The 19,863-nt window shown below is 35.0% G+C and overlaps 1 protein-coding gene across 17 annotated transcripts in view; it reads left to right on the top strand.

Moving 5' to 3' along the window:
* The window catches only part of CFAP54 (cilia and flagella associated protein 54), a 143,389-nt gene that overhangs the window by 105,078 nt on the left and 18,448 nt on the right, over nucleotides 1–19,863 (top strand). For 16 of the 17 annotated variants that reach the window (XM_035901013.1, XM_035901016.1, XM_035901014.1 and 13 more), the window contains 12 exons: nucleotides 1,001–1,087; nucleotides 2,005–2,127; nucleotides 4,950–5,003; nucleotides 6,428–6,644; nucleotides 6,995–7,089; nucleotides 8,194–8,363; nucleotides 13,237–13,339; nucleotides 14,759–14,897; nucleotides 15,818–15,975; nucleotides 16,172–16,357; nucleotides 17,625–17,751; nucleotides 19,156–19,311. In XM_035901013.1, coding sequence (XP_035756906.1) covers nucleotides 1,001–1,087; nucleotides 2,005–2,127; nucleotides 4,950–5,003; nucleotides 6,428–6,644; nucleotides 6,995–7,089; nucleotides 8,194–8,363; nucleotides 13,237–13,339; nucleotides 14,759–14,897; nucleotides 15,818–15,975; nucleotides 16,172–16,357; nucleotides 17,625–17,751; nucleotides 19,156–19,311 — 1,615 coding nt within the window. The remainder of the gene's footprint in view (nucleotides 1–1,000; nucleotides 1,088–2,004; nucleotides 2,128–4,949; nucleotides 5,004–6,427; nucleotides 6,645–6,994; nucleotides 7,090–8,193; nucleotides 8,364–13,236; nucleotides 13,340–14,758; nucleotides 14,898–15,817; nucleotides 15,976–16,171; nucleotides 16,358–17,624; nucleotides 17,752–19,155; nucleotides 19,312–19,863) is intronic. The other variant, XM_035901017.1, reaches the window with a different exon arrangement.

The raw sequence follows: 19,863 nt of genomic DNA, 5'->3' as shown, positions 1-19,863 counted from the left end.
GAGAGCTTCATTTCCACTGAATGCTTAATGTGTGTGAATGTTTTGGATGGTGGGCACTAAGTTGATTTGACACAAATCAAAATATACATCGAGATTCAAGTTTTATTAAAAATAAGACTTCAAAGACTAATTTTGTTGAACTACTTCAAATATCAGTTGGAAACTGTATGGGTACAATTAAAACATTTGCCTCAAGCATTGGTAATCCAAGTTCAGAAGTATTAAGCTACTTTACGAAAACTAAGTGTATTTGACAAAAAAAAAAGTAACAATGCATTTTCCAAGCTCAGGGACATTTTAAAGTGAAAAAAAAATGTAAAAGCTGAACAGTAATTCAATTTTGGAAATTCTTTCATTTTTCAATAAACAAATACATCTGTTAGGAAAGGATCTGCTTTTTCTGAAATATAATAATGAATACAGTGTTTGTATACTTTCCTAGAACTCAGTTTTAAAATGGTTTTGGTTAGTCATCCCTACAAAAACTTTCAATTTTAGACGAATGCAAATAAATTTGTCAATAAGCCTCATCACCATCCAGTTTATTTTACAATTGGTATTGTTTCACTTAGTTTCAGGACGCCATTGTGCTTATTTTATAAAGCTTACAGAATTCCATTATTCTGTTACCTGTACTGAAAAAACTATGTCATCAAAATGCAGACAGTTTTAGAAATCCCTTATATCAACATCTTTCCAGTAGGTTTACTCAATAATGATATATTAAAAAACCCCACCTTGAACACAGAGAATAATTTGGGGAAATTTCACTTTCTACATTGTAAATGACATATAAGATAAGTGCTTAGCTTTAGTCAGCTGAAGGGCTTTTTAACATGTTCATCCTTCATAGAGTATAAGAGAAGTAGTCGTGGTACGTGACAGTGAAAGCAGTACTCCTGTATTATCTATATGTTTGTGATATATAATTGCAATTTACATTTCTATAAATGTACCCCTTATAACATCTATAACTAGATGACCTCATGTTTTCCTACAGATTTTACCATTGTTCACATTATACCAATACATTGTTTCTGAGATTTGTAAGGACCCAGCAAAATGTATTGAAGGAAGAATCTTCAAGGTAATCAAATGAACTTTCTTTTTCTCGCAGCACATTATATTTCAAATAAACCTTTTATTTCTTTGTTAAATGTAGTTGATTTGATATTTCTTCATATATCCCTACTATGAAAAAGTAACGCTTTAAAGTTCAGCTGTTGCTTTGCGTTTCTTAGTGCAACAGACTGTAGAATAGGACTGCTTTCTAAATACATTTATTATTTATACTCTCAATTTTAGTATGATGTAGAGTTATTTGTACAGTTTTATTGTTAATGTCCTACATTTCTTTCTACTCTCCATTTAACAAGCATTCTCCTTAAATATACGATCATAAGATTTTCCCTCTTAGATCCAAACTTTTTACTTGGTATTTTTTATCTTGTTCCACCGTTTTTTAAAATGTTTTCTTAAGTGCAAAACATAAATGATTTTTTGTTCACAGTGTTCACTTCTGGATTTATTATCAGTATCATGGTGGAACTAAGTTGTCAGACTTCTGAGAACAGACTTGTCATTTCGTTAATGTTTGCTTGTTCATTTTGTTTTGGATTTTTTTAATCGCTTGTTTTTTTCTTAAAGGAATCTAACTTGTAATAAGAGTCAAAGTATTACTGCTTTTACATATTTTCAGGAAATGCTGGTAAGGGTTAGGGAGAGTAACTGAGTACTACAAGACTAAGATGAGTAAAATCTATGAAACAGATTTTGATAAGAGGCTGATCCTGAATGACACTCAAAGCTCTAGCCAGATGAATTAAGTTCTTTTCCTTTATCAGGAGCATGTTTTTGAAGAATAAGGTTTGGGTTTTTTTTTTTTATTTTTTTATTCTCCATCAATGTACTACTCCAGTAGCCAAATCTACCTGCAAATTTTATTTTGAGCAACAAGAATAATTGGAAGTTATTTAAATCAAAGGCTCTGTTATTTTTTCACAGGTTAAAGTACTTACAGATATAGGATTTTTTATGGAGGCCTTTCATGAACTGTCTTTGCTTAACTGTGGAGAGCGAATTCCATGGAAAATACCTGCAGGATACAGAAAAATTGAACAAATGAAGGTAAACACTAGTAAAGTAGAACATTGAACTATAACACTTAATTCTCTTCATGAAACTGCACATACTCCATGTCTGCAAGTTATTACACGTTCCTAAAAAATTCCTAAATTTCTTTCAATAGGCAGGTCAAATAGTAGGCATTGAATGACATTAATTTCTCTCACTGAACAGCAGGAACAAAAATAAATTTGGAAACATATGTGCTGTCTGTTTTATACAGTAAATGATGCAGATAATGCTGTCGAAAATATAATGTGTGATTTCATATGTAGAGATAAAAATTATGGATAGAGTTCTTGCCCCATTAATAGCAAAATTCCCACTACTCCAGCCGGGAGCAGGGCAGCCCCCAGCCCAGGGCATCGCGCACCCCTGTGGGGCTGGGGACAGGCCAAGGCTGGGCTGGGACATCAGCCTGTGGGCAGGGGTCAGGATCAGCCTGGTGAGGAGAGCTGGGCTCAGACACAGCCCCAGGGTGTCCACAGAGGGCCGCGGGGTCTGGCCGAGGCTGGGCCAGGATCTGGGCCCACGTGTGGGCCTGGCTCAGGGTGTCCGTGGCAGGGCAAGGCTGTGGGGAGCTGCAGAGTGGCCCTGATGTGGCGTCGCTGGGGCAGGGGCTGATGGCCCTGGGGGACTGACATGGGGTCCTGGGCTGTAGGCAGGGTGGGGGGAGCCTCAGCAGGTGCTGGGCAGTAAGAGGTATCGGTGCCCTCAGAGCCTTGACAGTCACGTCACCCCAGGTCAATCTCTTTGATTTTATCCATATCTAAAGCGAAGTAGTGATCCTACCTTGACTACTAATGTGCTACAGGGTATGAAGCTGTTAACAACTGACCCGGGCTTCTTTGTCTTATCTGTGACCATACCTGTGCAGGCAGATACAGTCCAGAGGTATTGGGCAAGCCATCTCCATAATAATTATGTAGCCTTTCCTGTTTTTCCAAGCACATATCAAAATAACTAATGAGTTATTGCTGGATGGATGTAATCAAGGCCTCCCTTATCTGAGTGGTGCTTTTGGGTAGATGCCACCCTGTGACAAAGTATGTGTGCCAGCACCAGGGAGCTGGACTGAACATGTGATAGAAGACTAGTGGGACAGGTAGGGACACCCTTTGGACAGCAGCGTGGGTTTAACTTGATTGTACAGCCACATTCTGTACATGCAATAGGATGTTATTTCTAGTCTGGTGATAATTATAGGTTGGTGCTGAAAGGGGAATTCCTCACCCACCTCCATGACTTCACTTTCACATTCACATCATGCTTCCCTTACCCTGTGTTGTAGACAGTGAAGCTGGCACTGCAGAGCAAATTGAGTTTAATGAGCTGATTTGAAGGGAAATCTCCCCCCTTCCACCTCCCCAAACCCTGAGAGGGAATTTCCAGCCAACCCATGGACTGACTGTCCTTACCCTGCAGCCTCACAATGGTTATAACCAGCACAGAGCAGCAGTATCTTCTTTGGCAATAGCCAGCAAATCAATGTCTAAGCTAATTAAGAAGGTAATAATTACAATTACATTTATGATAGGATGTCAAATTTTTATATTTAAAAAACCAGAAATATGGACAAGCACTCCTCCTAGAATAACCTGCAGGGGTACTAGGTTTTAAATGAAACACAAACCTAATAAAAAGTAAAATTAAAATACTCATGAAAAAAGGTGGCCTTTTTAATTTGCCAATGACACTTTTATACTAACTTCATGGGAAGATAAGAAACTGAAATATAGAGATTTTCCTCAGAGCACAAGCTACATTACATTCTCAGTGGGTTGAGCCATAAAGAGATATCAGCGTCCTCACTGGAGTTGGTTCTGCAAAACTTCCCTGTTCATGGCTCCAGTAAGGAATGCATTTACTCCTTACTGATGCTACTCAGGTCCTTTCCTTAATTTGTATATTGTCTGAATTGCTGACAGTTAGGATGAGGTCTGGTTGATTTGTCACTTGTCTTTTTCTAACTGGGTGAACAGCAGAGGAGGTTCAGCATCAGGTCTCTGGTTAGGGTGTAACACATGTAGAAGCTAAGTGCTTGCTGGACTTTTGCACAGCTCTCAGAATAAGAAGGATCCATGTTCCAGGGAATGACAGAGATGATAGAGGGCTACACGTGGAGTACAGAGTTAATAAAAGAGTTAATAAAAACCATGTAGAATCCAAGTTGATGCCCAAGTGTCAGTTGTGTGTAGAGCTCTCAGTTATGATGAAGGCTAGAAATGATCTTTACCTCTGCCTTTTCCTTCTCCTCAGTAGACTAATTTGTCTCCTGGTGAAAAGGTAAAGGGTTTTTGAGCAAGGACTAGAATTAGGGTTAGGTTTCCAAAAATTGAAGCACATGTAAGCAAAGACATAGTTGTTTTTAGAGCCCTCAAGGAGGCTGAAGTCTCAAGTTCATCTTGACCTGTAGCCCTTATTTTCCTTCCATTCACAGATCTGTGCTCTGGTGAATAGCAGAGGAGGCATGTGCTAAAGTCTGGAATTAAGTTGGGGTTCAGAAATGTAAAGAACATAAAGGCAATTGATGGTTGGTGTATATAGATGTCCTAGAATTTGGAAAGGATTTTTGTTGGTTTATGCCTTTTTCTCCCCTTGCTTCAAGTTGAATAATCCTGGTGAATGGCATAGGAGGTGTAGGGATAGTTCTGTGTCTCAGGTTATGGTTCAGAAATGTAAAGCCCCTAGAAGCCAAGTAGTTGTTGGTATTTTCGGAGCCCTCAAAGTATAGTTGGAAATGCTTCCCCACTGCTCTGCTAACTCGCTTATTTTATACTCATATTGTAACACATTACTTATTTTTGGTTTTGTCCATTTTACAGGCCTTGCAGAAATTTGACTCCTCAAAATCTCTCCTGACTGTTACAAATTTACAGGTAAAAAAATCTTTGAAAGAGTTAAAAATTTTATGCTAGACATAAATATTAATTTCTCTGGCATCAGTTAGAGTTTATTTGGTTCACAAAAATACACTTCTTGTTAGTCAAAACCAGTAATTAGAAAACATATTCTCCTCAATAGTTTACCATCTCCTAAATTTTAAATTTTATGGCTGACCTCTCAAGGGAGAGACAAGTACCATTATCACCATTTTTCAGATGGGAAACCTAATATGTACAAATCTGTGACCTGTATGTGCAAAGCATAGTAGTAGAATTATTTGGGTTTTGTCATGATATGCAGGGTCTGGTGTTTATCTTGCTAAAATACTGAGAACATCAGTCATCTAGACTTATAATTTATATCAATCAATCAGAACTGTCTTCATAGATTTGTCCTAATTCATATTGGGGTTGAACTCCATTTCTGGGGGGAAAAAAAAAAAAAGTGAATCTGTAAACCAGTTAATGAACAGTCATTTCTTATTTTAATTAAATCACATTTTCATCAATGACTTCTTTTTTGGTTTTCAGTTTTAATAATTTTCTTTTATTTGCCTTGTCACAGATTCATTGAGCCAGTAGGGATAAATGTTAGCAAGATATGGAAAAGAAGCTGTACCATGTTTGTTTTTACAAACTGATAAAGTAGAAAACCACCAATTTTTTCCTCCACTTTTCTCTCTTTTGTTTACAGTAAGCTTGTGTGTCTCCTACAACAGTCGATATTAGAAGACAGAAATTAGATGTCTGTCTTGACAGCTTTTGATCTCACTAGTTTTGGATTTATTTTGAAGTTGTGCTTTATCTTGAGCTTTTGATTTGAACACTTCACAGTCTATATGCAGGTCTTACTGGTGTCCTTATGACTTTGCAAAGCTGTGTAGAGTTTCAACTTATAAATTTATTAATCTAAAGTGAGCATATTAAACTGAAGATAAAATAAGGATGCTATAACAAATAACAGAAAGACTCTATGAAGTACACTAGAATGGTCTGATACAAGAATTTTTTTTCCTTGCTTAATCTTTCTAGTTAGGGTGAATTGTAACAACAGACTTTCCTTTGAGTTGAGATTTCTGAACTACAGATTTACCTACATATTTTTTTGTGACCACCTTAGCTCAAAAAGTGCTATGGATGAGGCAGAAAACTAGAACTTATGCAGAGTAATAGCTATAACTTCATAGATGCACGTTCTACCAGAAAACTGATCACTGAGGCTGTAGCCCCTCACTAAGGGGTGAATTAAGTTTGCAAAGAGAAAGAGCAACTCATCCATAATGGCAAGAACATATTACTAATATTATTCATACTAATTGTTGATAAACATCATTATTAATAGAAGCCAACTATGCCTTGAACAATGAAAATGTAAAATACATAATTTCAAATAGTCCCAATTGTTAACTCTCTTGTAGGTACTGGAAGACATATTTAATTGGAGTCTGTCTTTAACAATGGTGCCACTGTGCAACCAAGAAATTATGAATAAATTTACCTTAGCCAAAATGCATTTAGTCATTTGCCTTTCTGCCACAATAAATAATATACCTGCAAAAGTGGAAAAACACGTTTATTCTGTTGAGAACAACAGCTTGAAGGAGCCAAGCAGAATTACAGCATCAAATGCAAAAGGTAATTATAAAGGTGGTGGAAAAGTGCATTTATTCTGAAATTTGTTTCAAGCATAGTTTTTCCACTTTTAACTGCATATGCATTAAGATGTTGTATTATAAACAATATCCATATTAAATGTTGCTGGAAAAACCAGTCATTATTAAAATAATAATCATTAAGATTTTTCAAGGGTTTTTTTAGCTAATATCTCTAATATTTTTAGATATGTATTGCATTCTTCCTCACTAGTTTTGATGTTGAAAGTCTCAATTATAAATAGAAAAAAAAGGGCCATATTCTTGAAATAACTGAGAATGTTTTGGTTCTGCATCTGTTATCTCAAATTTCATATGAAATGTATTTGACAGTTGATGCTGATAAGAATTCAAGACAACAGGAAAAAAGAGGCAGAATGGTGCAGCTTATTGACTGTAAAGATGAATTAAATATGGCCATGCTGAAGGTAATTTTGCTTTTTAGGAAAAAAGGATTAAGAAACTGCAGATTGTTCCAAAAACATTGCTAATGCTTTCAATGTAGCAGAAGTTATGATGGCAGGATGGCATGAATAAGGGGACTAGAAATTTCTGTTCCTAATCTGATTGTAATCTTACCAGCCACATGTGAAGTCCCGGTGTTTTGGTGCAGCTTTTCAATTGGTCTAGTTTATGCTCTACAAATGTCTATGGGAAATATTGTCACGATCAGATCAGTATGACTGTTTCAGCAACAAGGGATGGGATTTCAAGGATAAAATCATGTAGGAACCTGTAGAACATGTCAGAGACTCTGATGAGGCAGCATGATCTACAAATAAATGGAAAAACATTCTCTGTCGTATGTGGAATGTCTCAATTTTTTCATGTTCCTCTTTCTGATATTTTATTTTGGAGAAAACATACCACAGCTTATTAGCTTCTTTGTTTGAAGGGGGTCTGTTTGGTTCCGTTTTTTTGTTGTTGTTTTAGTTTTTATTTTGTTTTGTTTACTTGTAAACTTCATGCTTGGCAGTTTCACATCACAGAAAGACCAAAATTGAGGGCTGATGTATTCTTCTTTCAGAGGGGTCTTCCACTTTGGAAGTATCTACTTTTGGCTATTGTTACAAACATAGTAACATACAAAATACATCTGGAGAAATGGAGGATGATTTTGTGTGGTAATTGGTATATGCCACAGACTAGAAACTTAAAAGTTTTAGTATAGCTTGAAAATAACTCAAAAACAGTATATTGAAAATAACTAAAACAGGAATGTTAAATTAATTTGAATGGGGCTTGTTTAAGAGACATAACAATATTGCTAAGCCAGAAAATATGTAGTTAAGCATAAATTGCAATAGTACAGGAACAGTTAAGATGTTGCTCCTTTCAACAGATTGAATCTGTAAACCTGAAAAAAGCAAAATTAACCCCCCCTGCTACTTACAGAAGAGGCATGTTGAATTCAAATTGATTTGGTTTTGGGTGCAGTGATAGTAGGCTGCAACAGAATAAAATACTTTTAAAGAATTTTTTTATGTCTTTCATTATTTTTAGAAATCATACAATGCTGTGTTCCTCTCTAGGGGATTTTATTGACAGAAGCTGAAGAAAGTCTTAGCCATCTTGTGCAGAACATACAGGATAAATATGATAGGAAGATATCTCAGTGTTCTGCTGAAGATTTAGAGGCTCTTATTGAGGCCAAACTTCAGCTTGCTGCTATTTCCCAGCAAAGGCATCAAGCAGCTGTCAGGTAAGTAATATAAACAACCTTATGCTGAACAGCCTTGACTACAGAAGATTATAAAAATATCAAGAAATTTTTTCTTTGAATCCTTTATGTCTACATTAATATTCTAAATCTTAGTAACCAGCCATAACAACCCCACTAGTATATCTACAAATGTAAGTTACTCTGGCATTTCATTTTTTATTATTGTTTTATTTTATTTTTTAAAAGGTCATCAGTTATTGGCCTATGATTTCTTTGTGAGGTGTTTTTGTGATACAGTGTTATACAAAATCCTTTGATTGTATAAGCTGCAATGTTCACTGTTTTTGTTAAAGTCTGGATATGTTAGCAGTTCATGTGTTTTTTACAATTTTAAAGTGGACAGTAGACCCCTAATGTTATCTCTGAACTACTGAATTCTACTTTGTTCTAGAATGCCCTGTGTTGCTGTCCTAAAAGAACATTTCCTCTTGGTGTACTTATTGCTGTCAAATTAAAATGCTAGAATTATGTTTTTTAAATTAATTTTACTGAAAAGCATTGATGTAACCTTTAATATATTAGAATAGATTTTAGCAGACATTAATTATATTGTTAGTGATAGTGTGTAAAATACTGCTATATTTACATTGATATACCAGATATTTTCTCCAAATTATAATTTCCAAATTCTGTGATTTTTTTGCGATTCGAATTTCTTTTGGAGAACTTCAAGGAATTATAGTTGTGCTGTTCTTTGAATATATGGGGCATACAGAAATATATATTAACTCTTTGTAGATGTTAAATTCTGAACATTGTTTTGATATTTTAGCTAGGAGGATTCTTCTGCTTAGCATACCTGTAAGTTTAAATTAATTTGTATAAGAAGGATAATAGTTTAACAATACATAATTTTTGTTAGTGTCAAGCTCTTTTTATCTAATTTTTTTTTAGGTTGAAAAACCTTTGAGGGTACAAATTGTTAACTAGAGATGCAGCATATAGAGGTGTAGCACTGTCACTTGCCAGACTATATTGAGATTAGGTAGAATGTAATCAGTATTTGTAACTTTTGCTAGGTCTAATCTGACTAAACACACCAAAATTATTACAGTAAATCTTACGTTATAGTAAGCACCAAGCTTACTATATAAATTTGCAAAAAGCAAAATTGACATTTTTTTATTCTTGGAAAAGTAGTGAAGATTGCTGTACTACTCTTTACAGATGAAGTGACAGGTGATTCAGCTGGCCAACAGATAAACCAGTCTCAATGGTTTTTTTTTTTTTTTTTCTTTTTACGCAATTAACAAAAAAGAAATGTTTTCCTCTATGTCAAAAGCAAACCATCTTCCTTCTCCCAGCTGTGTGAATAAACAAACCTTCAAATTAGATAGCATTCAAAATAGCACAATTCCTTTTTAGCTGCTATGGGACAGCAATAAAAAATAAAATTAACAAGGACAGAAGCTTCACAGTGCTGTATAGGCTACTGAACTGAAAACAGTAAGAGTACTGCAGCATGGCCTTTCACCCAGGTTTTGTTTATGTTATTTTAAAAGATAGAAATTTCCCAAAAGTTCAGATGTTATGACTGTAGTAATTTAATAGTAATGTCATTAATGAAGATGTGAAGTAAGAACTTGTAGGCTATTTGTGGACATTTCTCATCATGAAATATTAATCTATTTCAGTGCCTTTTAAATAAAATTAATTTACCATAAATTTGTCAAAGAGAAAACAACCAATCACTGGTCAGTGACCTCATCGTGCTTTTGAGTGCCATGTGGATTTTATAAAACTATCATATTAGTCACTAAGGACCAGTATGCAGACTTATGTAAAATCCTGTGCATAAACCTGGTTTAGCTGGATACTAGGCTTGAGAAAAGCTGTGTTAGAGTTCTGACCCAAACTTTCTCACCCTGCTAAACTGGTTCCAGTATGCAAGCCATTTTCAGTGCAGGACCCTTCTTTTTGACATCCAATTATATCCTAGAGTGTAGTTTCTCTCTTGGCTTATAACTTGTCTCAGATTGAAGAAACTTTTTCAGAGTATCAAGGGTTCCAATAGATGTCAAACATTTTATAGATCATTTTTTGGGATTCTCAAATTTTTGATGAGTGTTTAATGGGCCTTATATATTGAGAGTGGTCAGATAGCAGGAAAAAAAACCCAAACACCAACAAACAAAGCAAGGGTTTGGGTTTTTTTAAACTATTTTACAATTTTATTGCACTGCCATCCATGGAAACGGCTGATATATCTGCCTCAGATACAAATGAAACATTCCTTCAGACAGCTGAATGTTTCCTGCCTGCCAGCCTGGAAATCAAACTTTGCATGATATTACAGAAATTCATCATTTTTTTCCTTTGGCGAAATGACTTAGTGGTGAAATTGTTATAGTCAGCTGTACTTTCCTATTTTGATCATCTTGTCACTTTCTGATTCAGCTGATAAAAGGATGTGTATTTTGTCAAGGGAAATATATAGACACATCACTCTTGTTGACAGCAGAAGAGGGTCACAAAAATTTCATCAAGGGAAGCTTCTACATTACAGCCTCTGTCTTGCAAAAAATGTATGCCTCAGAATAAGTTTATGTATAGGACTAATTCCATTGATCTCAAGGAGAGTATTTACATGGTGTCCCCCCGCTAAGTATGGGAGGTTTCTAATTACCCAAGTATGTGCTTGTCTGCCTATGTGAATACATTACTGCTTAAAACAAAACATCTATGAACCTATGGTCTATGTTTTACTCATTAAATTTATATCTAAGCATGTAGGTAAAAATGGCTTCATTTTCCAAATTGCTAAATGTTGACAACAGCAGTTAACTGGAGGCAGTGATGCTCAGGAAGTTAGCTTAATATTCCTTAAAAGCCTATATATATTCTTGGGTGCTGCACCTTCTCCAGCTTAAATATTTGAGAAATGTTAGCCATAGCATCTCAAACAATGTTTTGAAAAATGTCAGGTTTTGCTGTAATTTTAACTTTGATGCCTGGTTTCAGGGGAAAACTCTTCTTAATGAAAAGAAGAAATGCAGTCAGGATATTTCATTGCATTATCCTTACTGTCTCTTTTGCTTTTATAGGCAAATTCTGTTTCCTTTTTTCCATTGTTAGAGAGAAGGTTATCATCAAATTCAACATTGATTTATTCTGGTTTCATTTTGTTGAATAAAACTGAGGTAAAGGGATGATGAAGGAGATTCATAAGGATTGAATTCTGAGAGCTGAAAGCCAAAATATTAACAGTTTTGGTTCTCATTGTTACTTTGGGGTCTATTTGTGCTGAACTGGTGTAATCCATCCAGTTCTGCACCGCAAAAACAGCAAGCAGGATAGAATCAGAAATGACAGGAAGACTTTTAACTACCCTCTTATCTCTGGAGGTTATCCATCCTGTGGTTAGATACATCTTGGCAGAATAATGTGAGTAATTTCAGAGTACTGCTGCTCTTGTTCTGACTTCTTTGTGCATGAATCAAGAACTTTGCCTTTGCAACAATTAATCTAGAACTTCTCAAAAGCAGTAAATTCAGACAGAGCCTGAATCCGTCTTGCATGAAAAGCTCTTCAGAGTGTTCTGGCAGTGTAAAAAGGACTTAAGGTGTTCATAAATTATTTTTTCCTTTTGCTTCATAGCAGCCAGTCTCTCTGTAAAGAGAGTCTCTCTATGTAAAAAGACAGCATAGATGACAATTTTGGTTTTACATTTTTAATACTTAACCTGCTGAAAAATCTTTAAGAGGTGAGCTAGTGATACCCTCAGGTACTTTCGCATCATTAGGAAAATATGTTTCAGTGTGTAGAGAATAAGTAGAATTGTGAAAAAAAACCAAAAAACCAAACCAAACCACGACCTCAAAAATGTTTTAGACAAGAGGTACGAAAGTAGAGATTTACAGATGTAGGGGAAAATGTACAATTAGAGATGGAAAACTAATACCATGAGACATTGGTTTTGGCAGTTCTCAGAACATTTTCAGTAATGTGTTCTTTGGGTAACAAATCCTGTTGTGAAAAAGGTCTTCTCACCATGTTGGTTTTGCAAGTGTCTTCATATCATAAAAATAATAGTATTCACAAAGTCTTCTGTTACAGATATACATTTCTATAGATGTCATGAAAATTGAACAGTGTATTTGAAAGCTTTAAAAAGACAGCATAAAAAGGAGAAAACCCTAGTAGTTAATATTTTAAGAAACCTGACAAGATTCTGGGATTCCAACTCATAATTTTTTGAAATCTGGAGTTGAACACTGCACCAGTTCCAACAGCATCTGTATCTTTCTAGATGCTGTTTGGAGTGAACTCCAGGAAAGGATATATGATTGGGGCGGGGGGCAGCAGACTCAATGTCGTGATTGCTTATGAGGTTTTGCAAGGGTGATACCTGGCTTGATTTTTGGTTGATGGTCATGTGGATTTAACAGAGGATTAATATATAGTCTGGAAAGGCTTTAAGGAGTAAGGAGAGGTTTCCTACCTCTGTAGTTGTGGATGACATACAGAACTCTCCTAATATATTTTGTTGTTTTAAGTATTATTACATCTAATTTCTAAAAGCCTATCCCTGAAGACAGATATGTGTAACTGAAAGTTATAGTAGAGTTCTGTTTTGATTGCTCCAACAGAATGTGATGTACCTTGGCTCATCCCTTGTTATGTCTGTTATTGGCAAAACTGTTTCTCTTACTGCTGTTTTCTGCCTTTCATACTGCAGTGCCTACAGATTCAGAACATACTCTGAGTGCAACTTTTTTGTTCTACTTAAGCAAAAATTGATAACTCCTGATAGACATCTCTGACGTAGTCAGAAATGAAGTATCTATTATAATAAAGGCATAAAATGGCTAATATAATTAGTATTTTTTAATAATATTGTTCTGTATCACAGTGTTGCTTTGGCTTTCTCTGCAATTCGACTTCTCCAAGATGCCAAAATTTTTAGGACAGAAGTGACACATTTTCAAGAAGAAAAGGATGAAAGGGAGTGTACGGTATGTGTGGATATAATAGTAAGAAACTATTGTTTCTTAGTATATGAAGTCTTGTATTAAGTGTTCAGTGATTTTCAGAACACTAGAACATAGCAGGCGTCTGTATAATGTTACCATTAACCTGGGGAGAAAATGATGTATGACATGCTTCCGTTACCTGCTTGACTATAGTATATTCAAGATGTCTACAATCATCATTTTAATTTGTATGTGGTTAGGAGTTACAGTTTTTATTTGTATACACTCAAATGCCAGCATTGAAAATCTCCTTCTGTTTAAAAAAACCCAAGCAAACAGAAAGCAGAAAAAATAGCTATCAGGTGAAAATTGTGTCTTATTCAGTTAAGGTATTTTAGATTTTTGATTGAAAACCAATTTCAGAGTTTTCTCTTTCAAAGAGCCAAACAGGCCAGTTCACGCCATCCAAATTTAGCAAGATTTCAGCTGATTTCTATTGTCTAACACATAGGCATACTGACCTACGCTTTGGAAAGCCAATGTACAAAACCTATTGGTAATACACCACACAGTCGCTCTTGAGCACACAGGGAGTCAAACAGACTCACATGGACAGAGTAATTGAGCAGTGAGGCCACGTTTTGTAACATGCATAACGAGACTAGACTTTCTTGCATGCAGTGCATTCTCTGTCTGTGTTGCATATCAGGGTCTTCTGTCTTTCTGCACTTGCTCCCACATTTTCTTAGGACTGTCCTCTACCCAGTAACTGAGTTATGGCTATTTTTTTTCCTCATTTGCATCAATGTACATCATTCATGATGATTTTTTGTGTAAGTAAAGCACAGGTGGTGCAGAGTCCATTTATTGTTTGCTGGAACAAATCTTTAGAATATGGACTGTAGAATTTTAGTAATAGAAAGACTGTTTATAATATGTGAAAATGGCACAGGGAGTTCAGCCGAGGATTCTCCCAAGTGCTTCTGGTACTATATTACATTAATATTTGTTTCTAATCACTAGAAACAGTAAAAACTAAAACCCCCCAAATTAAAAATTTCTTTCTAATCACTAGTGATGTACCAGAACTTGATATTGGTCCTGCTCTACAATTAAACTGTTATGTGCCTTGGAGTTTTGTACAATGTTCCTGTTTGAGAGGAATGAAGTCCAAACGGTTAGAATTATTCTTCATGACACATACAGTATATGGATATATTTATGGACTCTCCCCTAAAAGCTGGTTTAATTTCCATTTGCTACTGTTATTTTTTCTATAGATTAAAAGTTAAAAAAAATATGTATCCACCCTTTAAATAAACTTCTGGTTATAATTATGTTATTATTTGCAATATATTTGTATTAGTTTGATTTATTTAGACTGATGCTGCCCTGCTGCTTTGTTTGTAGTAAAGTAGTCGACTCAGAAAGTAACATTTCTCTTGCTTTGGAAATTGTTAGGACTCTTATGTTGAAGATCTTCGACTGCCTCACAATATCACAACACAAGATCATATGAGCGTACATCTGTGGCTAAGGTGTCGTACAATGTTAGTGACTGCACTAGTAACACAGATACATGGCGTTAGTGATATCAAAGGTATTACCCTTTTTTGGTTTAGACTTTTGGAGTATAATGGGCAAGTGAGCCTATTCAGACACAATTCTTATTCATAAATAAAATTTTTTAACATTAATTCTGGAGTTGTATTATCACTGAACAATTATTTGTATTAAATTCATCCAATGCAAAAAGGAAAATACATTTCTGAGTACAATCTCTCCCTAGAGCATGTAAACACAAAGCATTATATTAGTTTTCATTTAATGATCATTATCTTTTGATAAATCACTTGTGTGGAAAAGTTTCAAATGTTCTAGTGTAATTAAGTTATAGTTTTTTTTAAAAGTCTCAGAAGTTTTTTTTTCACCTTTTATAGCTCCAATAAATGAAGTGTTCCTATGTATCTCCTAAAAATGTTCCAGTTTTTTTTTTTTTAATCAGAATTTAAGTGAGATACTACAAAATATTTTTATTGCAGTTTGGTTATGAATAAAATGTTTTTCATTCCTTAGTTCTCTGAACTTAGTATAAACTCTAACGCTCACTTAAGTATCAAAAGCACAGTCTAGGCCTGTATCCAAATTCTTATTTAATCTCTTCTGTATAATTCCCATGAAGGCTGTTACTATTTTGGAATGATAACTAAGATCAGATTTTTTAATATGTTAAATATATGAGAATGACATCTGGTCTGCAAAAATCTAATTATTTATGCTGGAGGCTTACATATAAAGAATGTATTTGGATGAACTTAAACCAAGTGCAGTTTAAAAACTAAGTGGTTTTTCTTTCTTTTTAAAGAAAATTTGGCACAGAAACGATTAAATTGTAAATGTGGAATCTATAATGTCAGAATTTCTGTAGCTTTTTAGTGCAGAAGTGACTTCTTAAGAATGGTAGAAGATACTGTGAAGTCTTTTCTATTGTATTTTTGCTATTCATATGTTTTCTTTTAGAAAATGATGTGGCTGAACGCAGAAGTGTGATAAAAGAAGCAATACTGGAGGCAGAAGCCTTTGGTGATATTGAGGCTCAGGCTGAAATGATGGTGCAAGCTGCTATTCTTCACCTGCAAGAAAAACATCCCGTGGCAGACATTAAACTTCTTTTGCAGGTCTGAGTACAAAGGCGAAACTGTTCGCTTTTCTTTGATGCATTTTTCATGTAGTCAGAACAGCTGATGCCAGCATTAAATAAGCTTGAAATAGTGCTGGTAAAATAGATTTTTTTTCCACTTTGTGTGATTTTTCCTCATAAATAGACAGCAAAAGTAGTAACTACTTTGGTTTATGTTGTCTATGTCCAAACAGAATACCATCAGTTTACTCCAAGAGGATACGTTTATTTCCCCTCCAGCTTCTTTGACTCTTGTGAGAAGTATACTTCTGCTGGTGGACATACTAACTCTGCAAACAGTAGAGGATCCAGAACATTGCTCTTCTGTGGTGGAACGATTAAACTTCCTAAATTTGGCACATGAGCTTACCATTAAAGCAGTGAGTACATGCTGGTGATTTACACAGCTTTTGCAAATCCTTCCAACAATCTTAATTATCTATTCTAGAAGCTATTTTAACAATTGATTAAAAAGGGCTATTCCTATTAACTGATCACTTCAATTTTCCCTAGATTACATAGTGTAAAGAAGTAATTCATCTTACCAATTTTATTTATGCATACTCATTGTACATACTCATGTATGTAGTCTGGTATTTTCATACAATTTAAAAGTATTGAATACTTGCAAAATGCACGTTCATATGTGAAAACTGAAATAGGTAGTTTGACTTTTAAAGAGATGCAGAACACTCACTTTTCCCATTTGAACTGAGAGATATGTTTGTACTCAGCACCTCAGGGAAGATGTACATCTTATAACATTCCTAACTCATGAGCATCCAAGTTTAAAAATCTAGCTTTTTATCCTAACTTAGACTAATTTGTATTAGAAAATCTATATAAAGTAACATTGTTTATGATGTTTTAGATTGACAGATTGTCAAAATCAGTATGAAGAAATAATTTCAAGGTAAAAATTTAAATTGTCAGTAAAAAAAAATAAAAATCTAAAGACCTGAAATCTGTAAGAGGATTGTACAGTAATAAACCATTTACCTATTTGGTGTTCCAAAAATAGATACACACTTCTGCAGTCTCTACCCATCTTGATACAGTTTATAAAGAAAAGCTTTTGGATCAAATTCTTCCCTCATCTTTCCTAATACAGAAGTTTCATCCTTTGAAATATTTGTTCCCCCAAGTAATAAAGAATCATATGAATCGCTTCAGAGTCAACTTGCTAGCCTTCAAGAGACTTAAAAGTTTACAGCATGTCCCCATCCCCTTATTTCCCTGAATGAAAAGTTTGACTGGTCCATATATGTTATTTTCTCTTTCTTTTCTGGCCTTTGTTGGATGTCAGATTTCTTTGTAGAAGTGACAGTTTCTTTCTAGGGCTTGGGTTACTTGGGAGGTCTATTTCTTAAAGACTGATTTGAGGAAGTTTGCTTTTAGAAACCAAAGCATAACTTTAATAAACTTGATCAAGAGTTCATTGAAATTGATCATTTGCTACCAAACTCCTCTGCAAAGAAGACAATCATAAACTGAAGTAGAGGAGTTTGGGAGTATCAAGCTCTTTTCTAGTCTTCTTTTACAAGACACATTGAATTCCCGGGGTTTTGCAACATCTGACTTACTTTTCAAACTACTCTTTAATTTGCTGTCTGCAACTTGATTTTACAAAGCATATTCTTTTCATAGATTTTTGTTTGTGGAGAACCCATTGAACAACAAATAGAAGACAGTACGTTGACTTGCCTGGTCCTACCTACAAAAAATATCTACTTGCCACATATCAACTTGCTAGCCCAAGTCAAAATGAGAATTGGTAAGAAAAATGCAAGTCATTATTATTTTTAGTTTTTCATTCATTTTCATTAATATTTTATGCAACAGCAGATAAACATCAGAAGTGAATGCAGTAAAACAATTGTTTTCATATACAAAGAAAATATTTTGAAAACCAACTGTAGATGCCTTTTTGGCTTCATGCAATGTGTATAAGCAATGTACAATTCTTAGGGGAACTATAATCAACAAAGGCTCCAATATTAATGTTATAGATTGATGAAACTAATGGGAACTTCGATTTTTTTAAGTGGAAGTTAGCAATACTTTTCCAACTTCCGTACAAAGCATTCGTTCTGTGAAAACTTCCTGTATAAGTTCCATCTCTCTGGAAGCAGTTATATAGGAGCTAACTAATGATATCAAATCATACAGGATAATAGTGACAACTCTCTATCCCAATAAAATAAGTTGTGCCTTTTATTGTTGTCACCCTTTAAATTAACAACTTTCCTTGATAACTTTTCTTTGTATAGAAATTTGGAAATATACTGAACAGTAACAGAAGATGACCTTTAAGATCTGAGATTTGTTGCTGTATAGCAAATATAGGGAAAGGGATATTGTCTCCCATGTTCCTTCGGCTAAACTTAATTTGTTGTATATCTGACTTACAGTGGACTAGAAAATCTAGAAATCACTTGCTGCACTTTGTTTCACACTGTGGAGCAGCCTCAGAGCGCTCTGAATTCTTTTTTAGGAAGATGTGCTCCAGGAGCACATCGGTGCACCCCAACCACTACTTTGTGTTCAGCCTTTAGGACTAGCATAGAGGTAGTTCAAAGTAAACACCCTGAAATGCACCTGCTGTGGCTGTCAGGTCTTCAGCACCAGCTGGTTTGCTCTAGAGATCCACTCATGTTGTGTTTTACTGCTTGTCAGAGCAGGCATGGCCAGAGTCATAGTAACGGCCATGTTTGACCAGTTCCTGCTTCTGAATCCACATTTTGAAGAGGAGCCTATGATTACAGACTAATATTGGGGAGTACAGTATAAGAGGTATGCAGTACATCAAAGAAGCCTTTAGAACTGGTTATTACAAAAGGAATTTGGGAATTTGGAAATGCTCAGAGAGGTTTAGGCTGGCCTACAACTGCCAGGTGAAATAAAGTTACTTACTGCTAGTCTTTCCAGATAGTTTGTGAAAGGATTGATTCGTGTAGCCTGAGCTTCTTTTGGATGGCCTAGGTAAACCTCGATGGCGTCATAAAGTAGTGAAACAAAATTACAGTTCTGTATTTATATCCATTAATGACTCTGATTTTTGAGAATTAGATTGTACCAGTAAATACATAACAGCATTTGTTCTAAGGAAGTTGCTTCTTTTTGCATAAATCGGTTTTCTAATAAAGAATTTACTAAAACCTGTCTTTTTTTTACTTAGGACACACATTAGCTGAAAAAGTAGCTTGTACACCTGCAAGAGGAGATCCACTGCAATGGCTAGGTGCTCTCAAACATTTAGAATCAGCATTAAAGCTTTGCAGAGCGTCTGCAACAAAAAAAATAGACATGGAAGCTGAACTCCTTTTTCAGATAGGTAAATAAAACCTGATTGCCTTCCTAGGCAATGTTATGCATGTGACCTCTCTTAAAATGGAGACATTTTGTTGTAAAAATAGAACAGATTTGGGTATTTCTCACCCTGTTTAGCTGCAAATATCTCTCCTGTGTTTAGTATCACACCAGCATAGTTCAGGATGCATTACACAACAAATAATTTCAAAACTGCTGCAGAACTTCTCTGACCTCTATGTTATCAGGGATCAAAGGGTGTAGCCAATGAGATTAAGGACACTTTAGAAAGGTAATTAGCTTCTTTGCATCAGTCTGAACTAAAGAAGATGAGAGGCTCAGAAAGTATTTCTAAATGGTTTAACAAAGCTCATGAATTACATAGTGTTTGCATTCATTTGGATTTTAGTGGCATTATGTTTTGCACCAGGAGGTGTTAGTTTGTTAGAATCCCATCCAGAAAGGCACTCAGACTCTGTAAAGTATCTCTTAAATGCCATTTATTGGAGTTAACACTATAAAGAAAAAGATGATAATGTAAATAATATTATGTCCCTTCAGATGCTGAGAACCTCAA

The sequence above is a fragment of the Egretta garzetta genome, unplaced genomic scaffold, assembly GCF_000687185.1.
Source record: "Egretta garzetta isolate BGI_Z169 unplaced genomic scaffold, ASM68718v1 scaffold38, whole genome shotgun sequence".
NCBI classification, from domain to species: Eukaryota; Metazoa; Chordata; class Aves; order Pelecaniformes; family Ardeidae; genus Egretta; species Egretta garzetta.
Note: the sequence above shows the minus strand (reverse complement) of the source record. Positions and strands in the feature narration are given on the sequence as shown.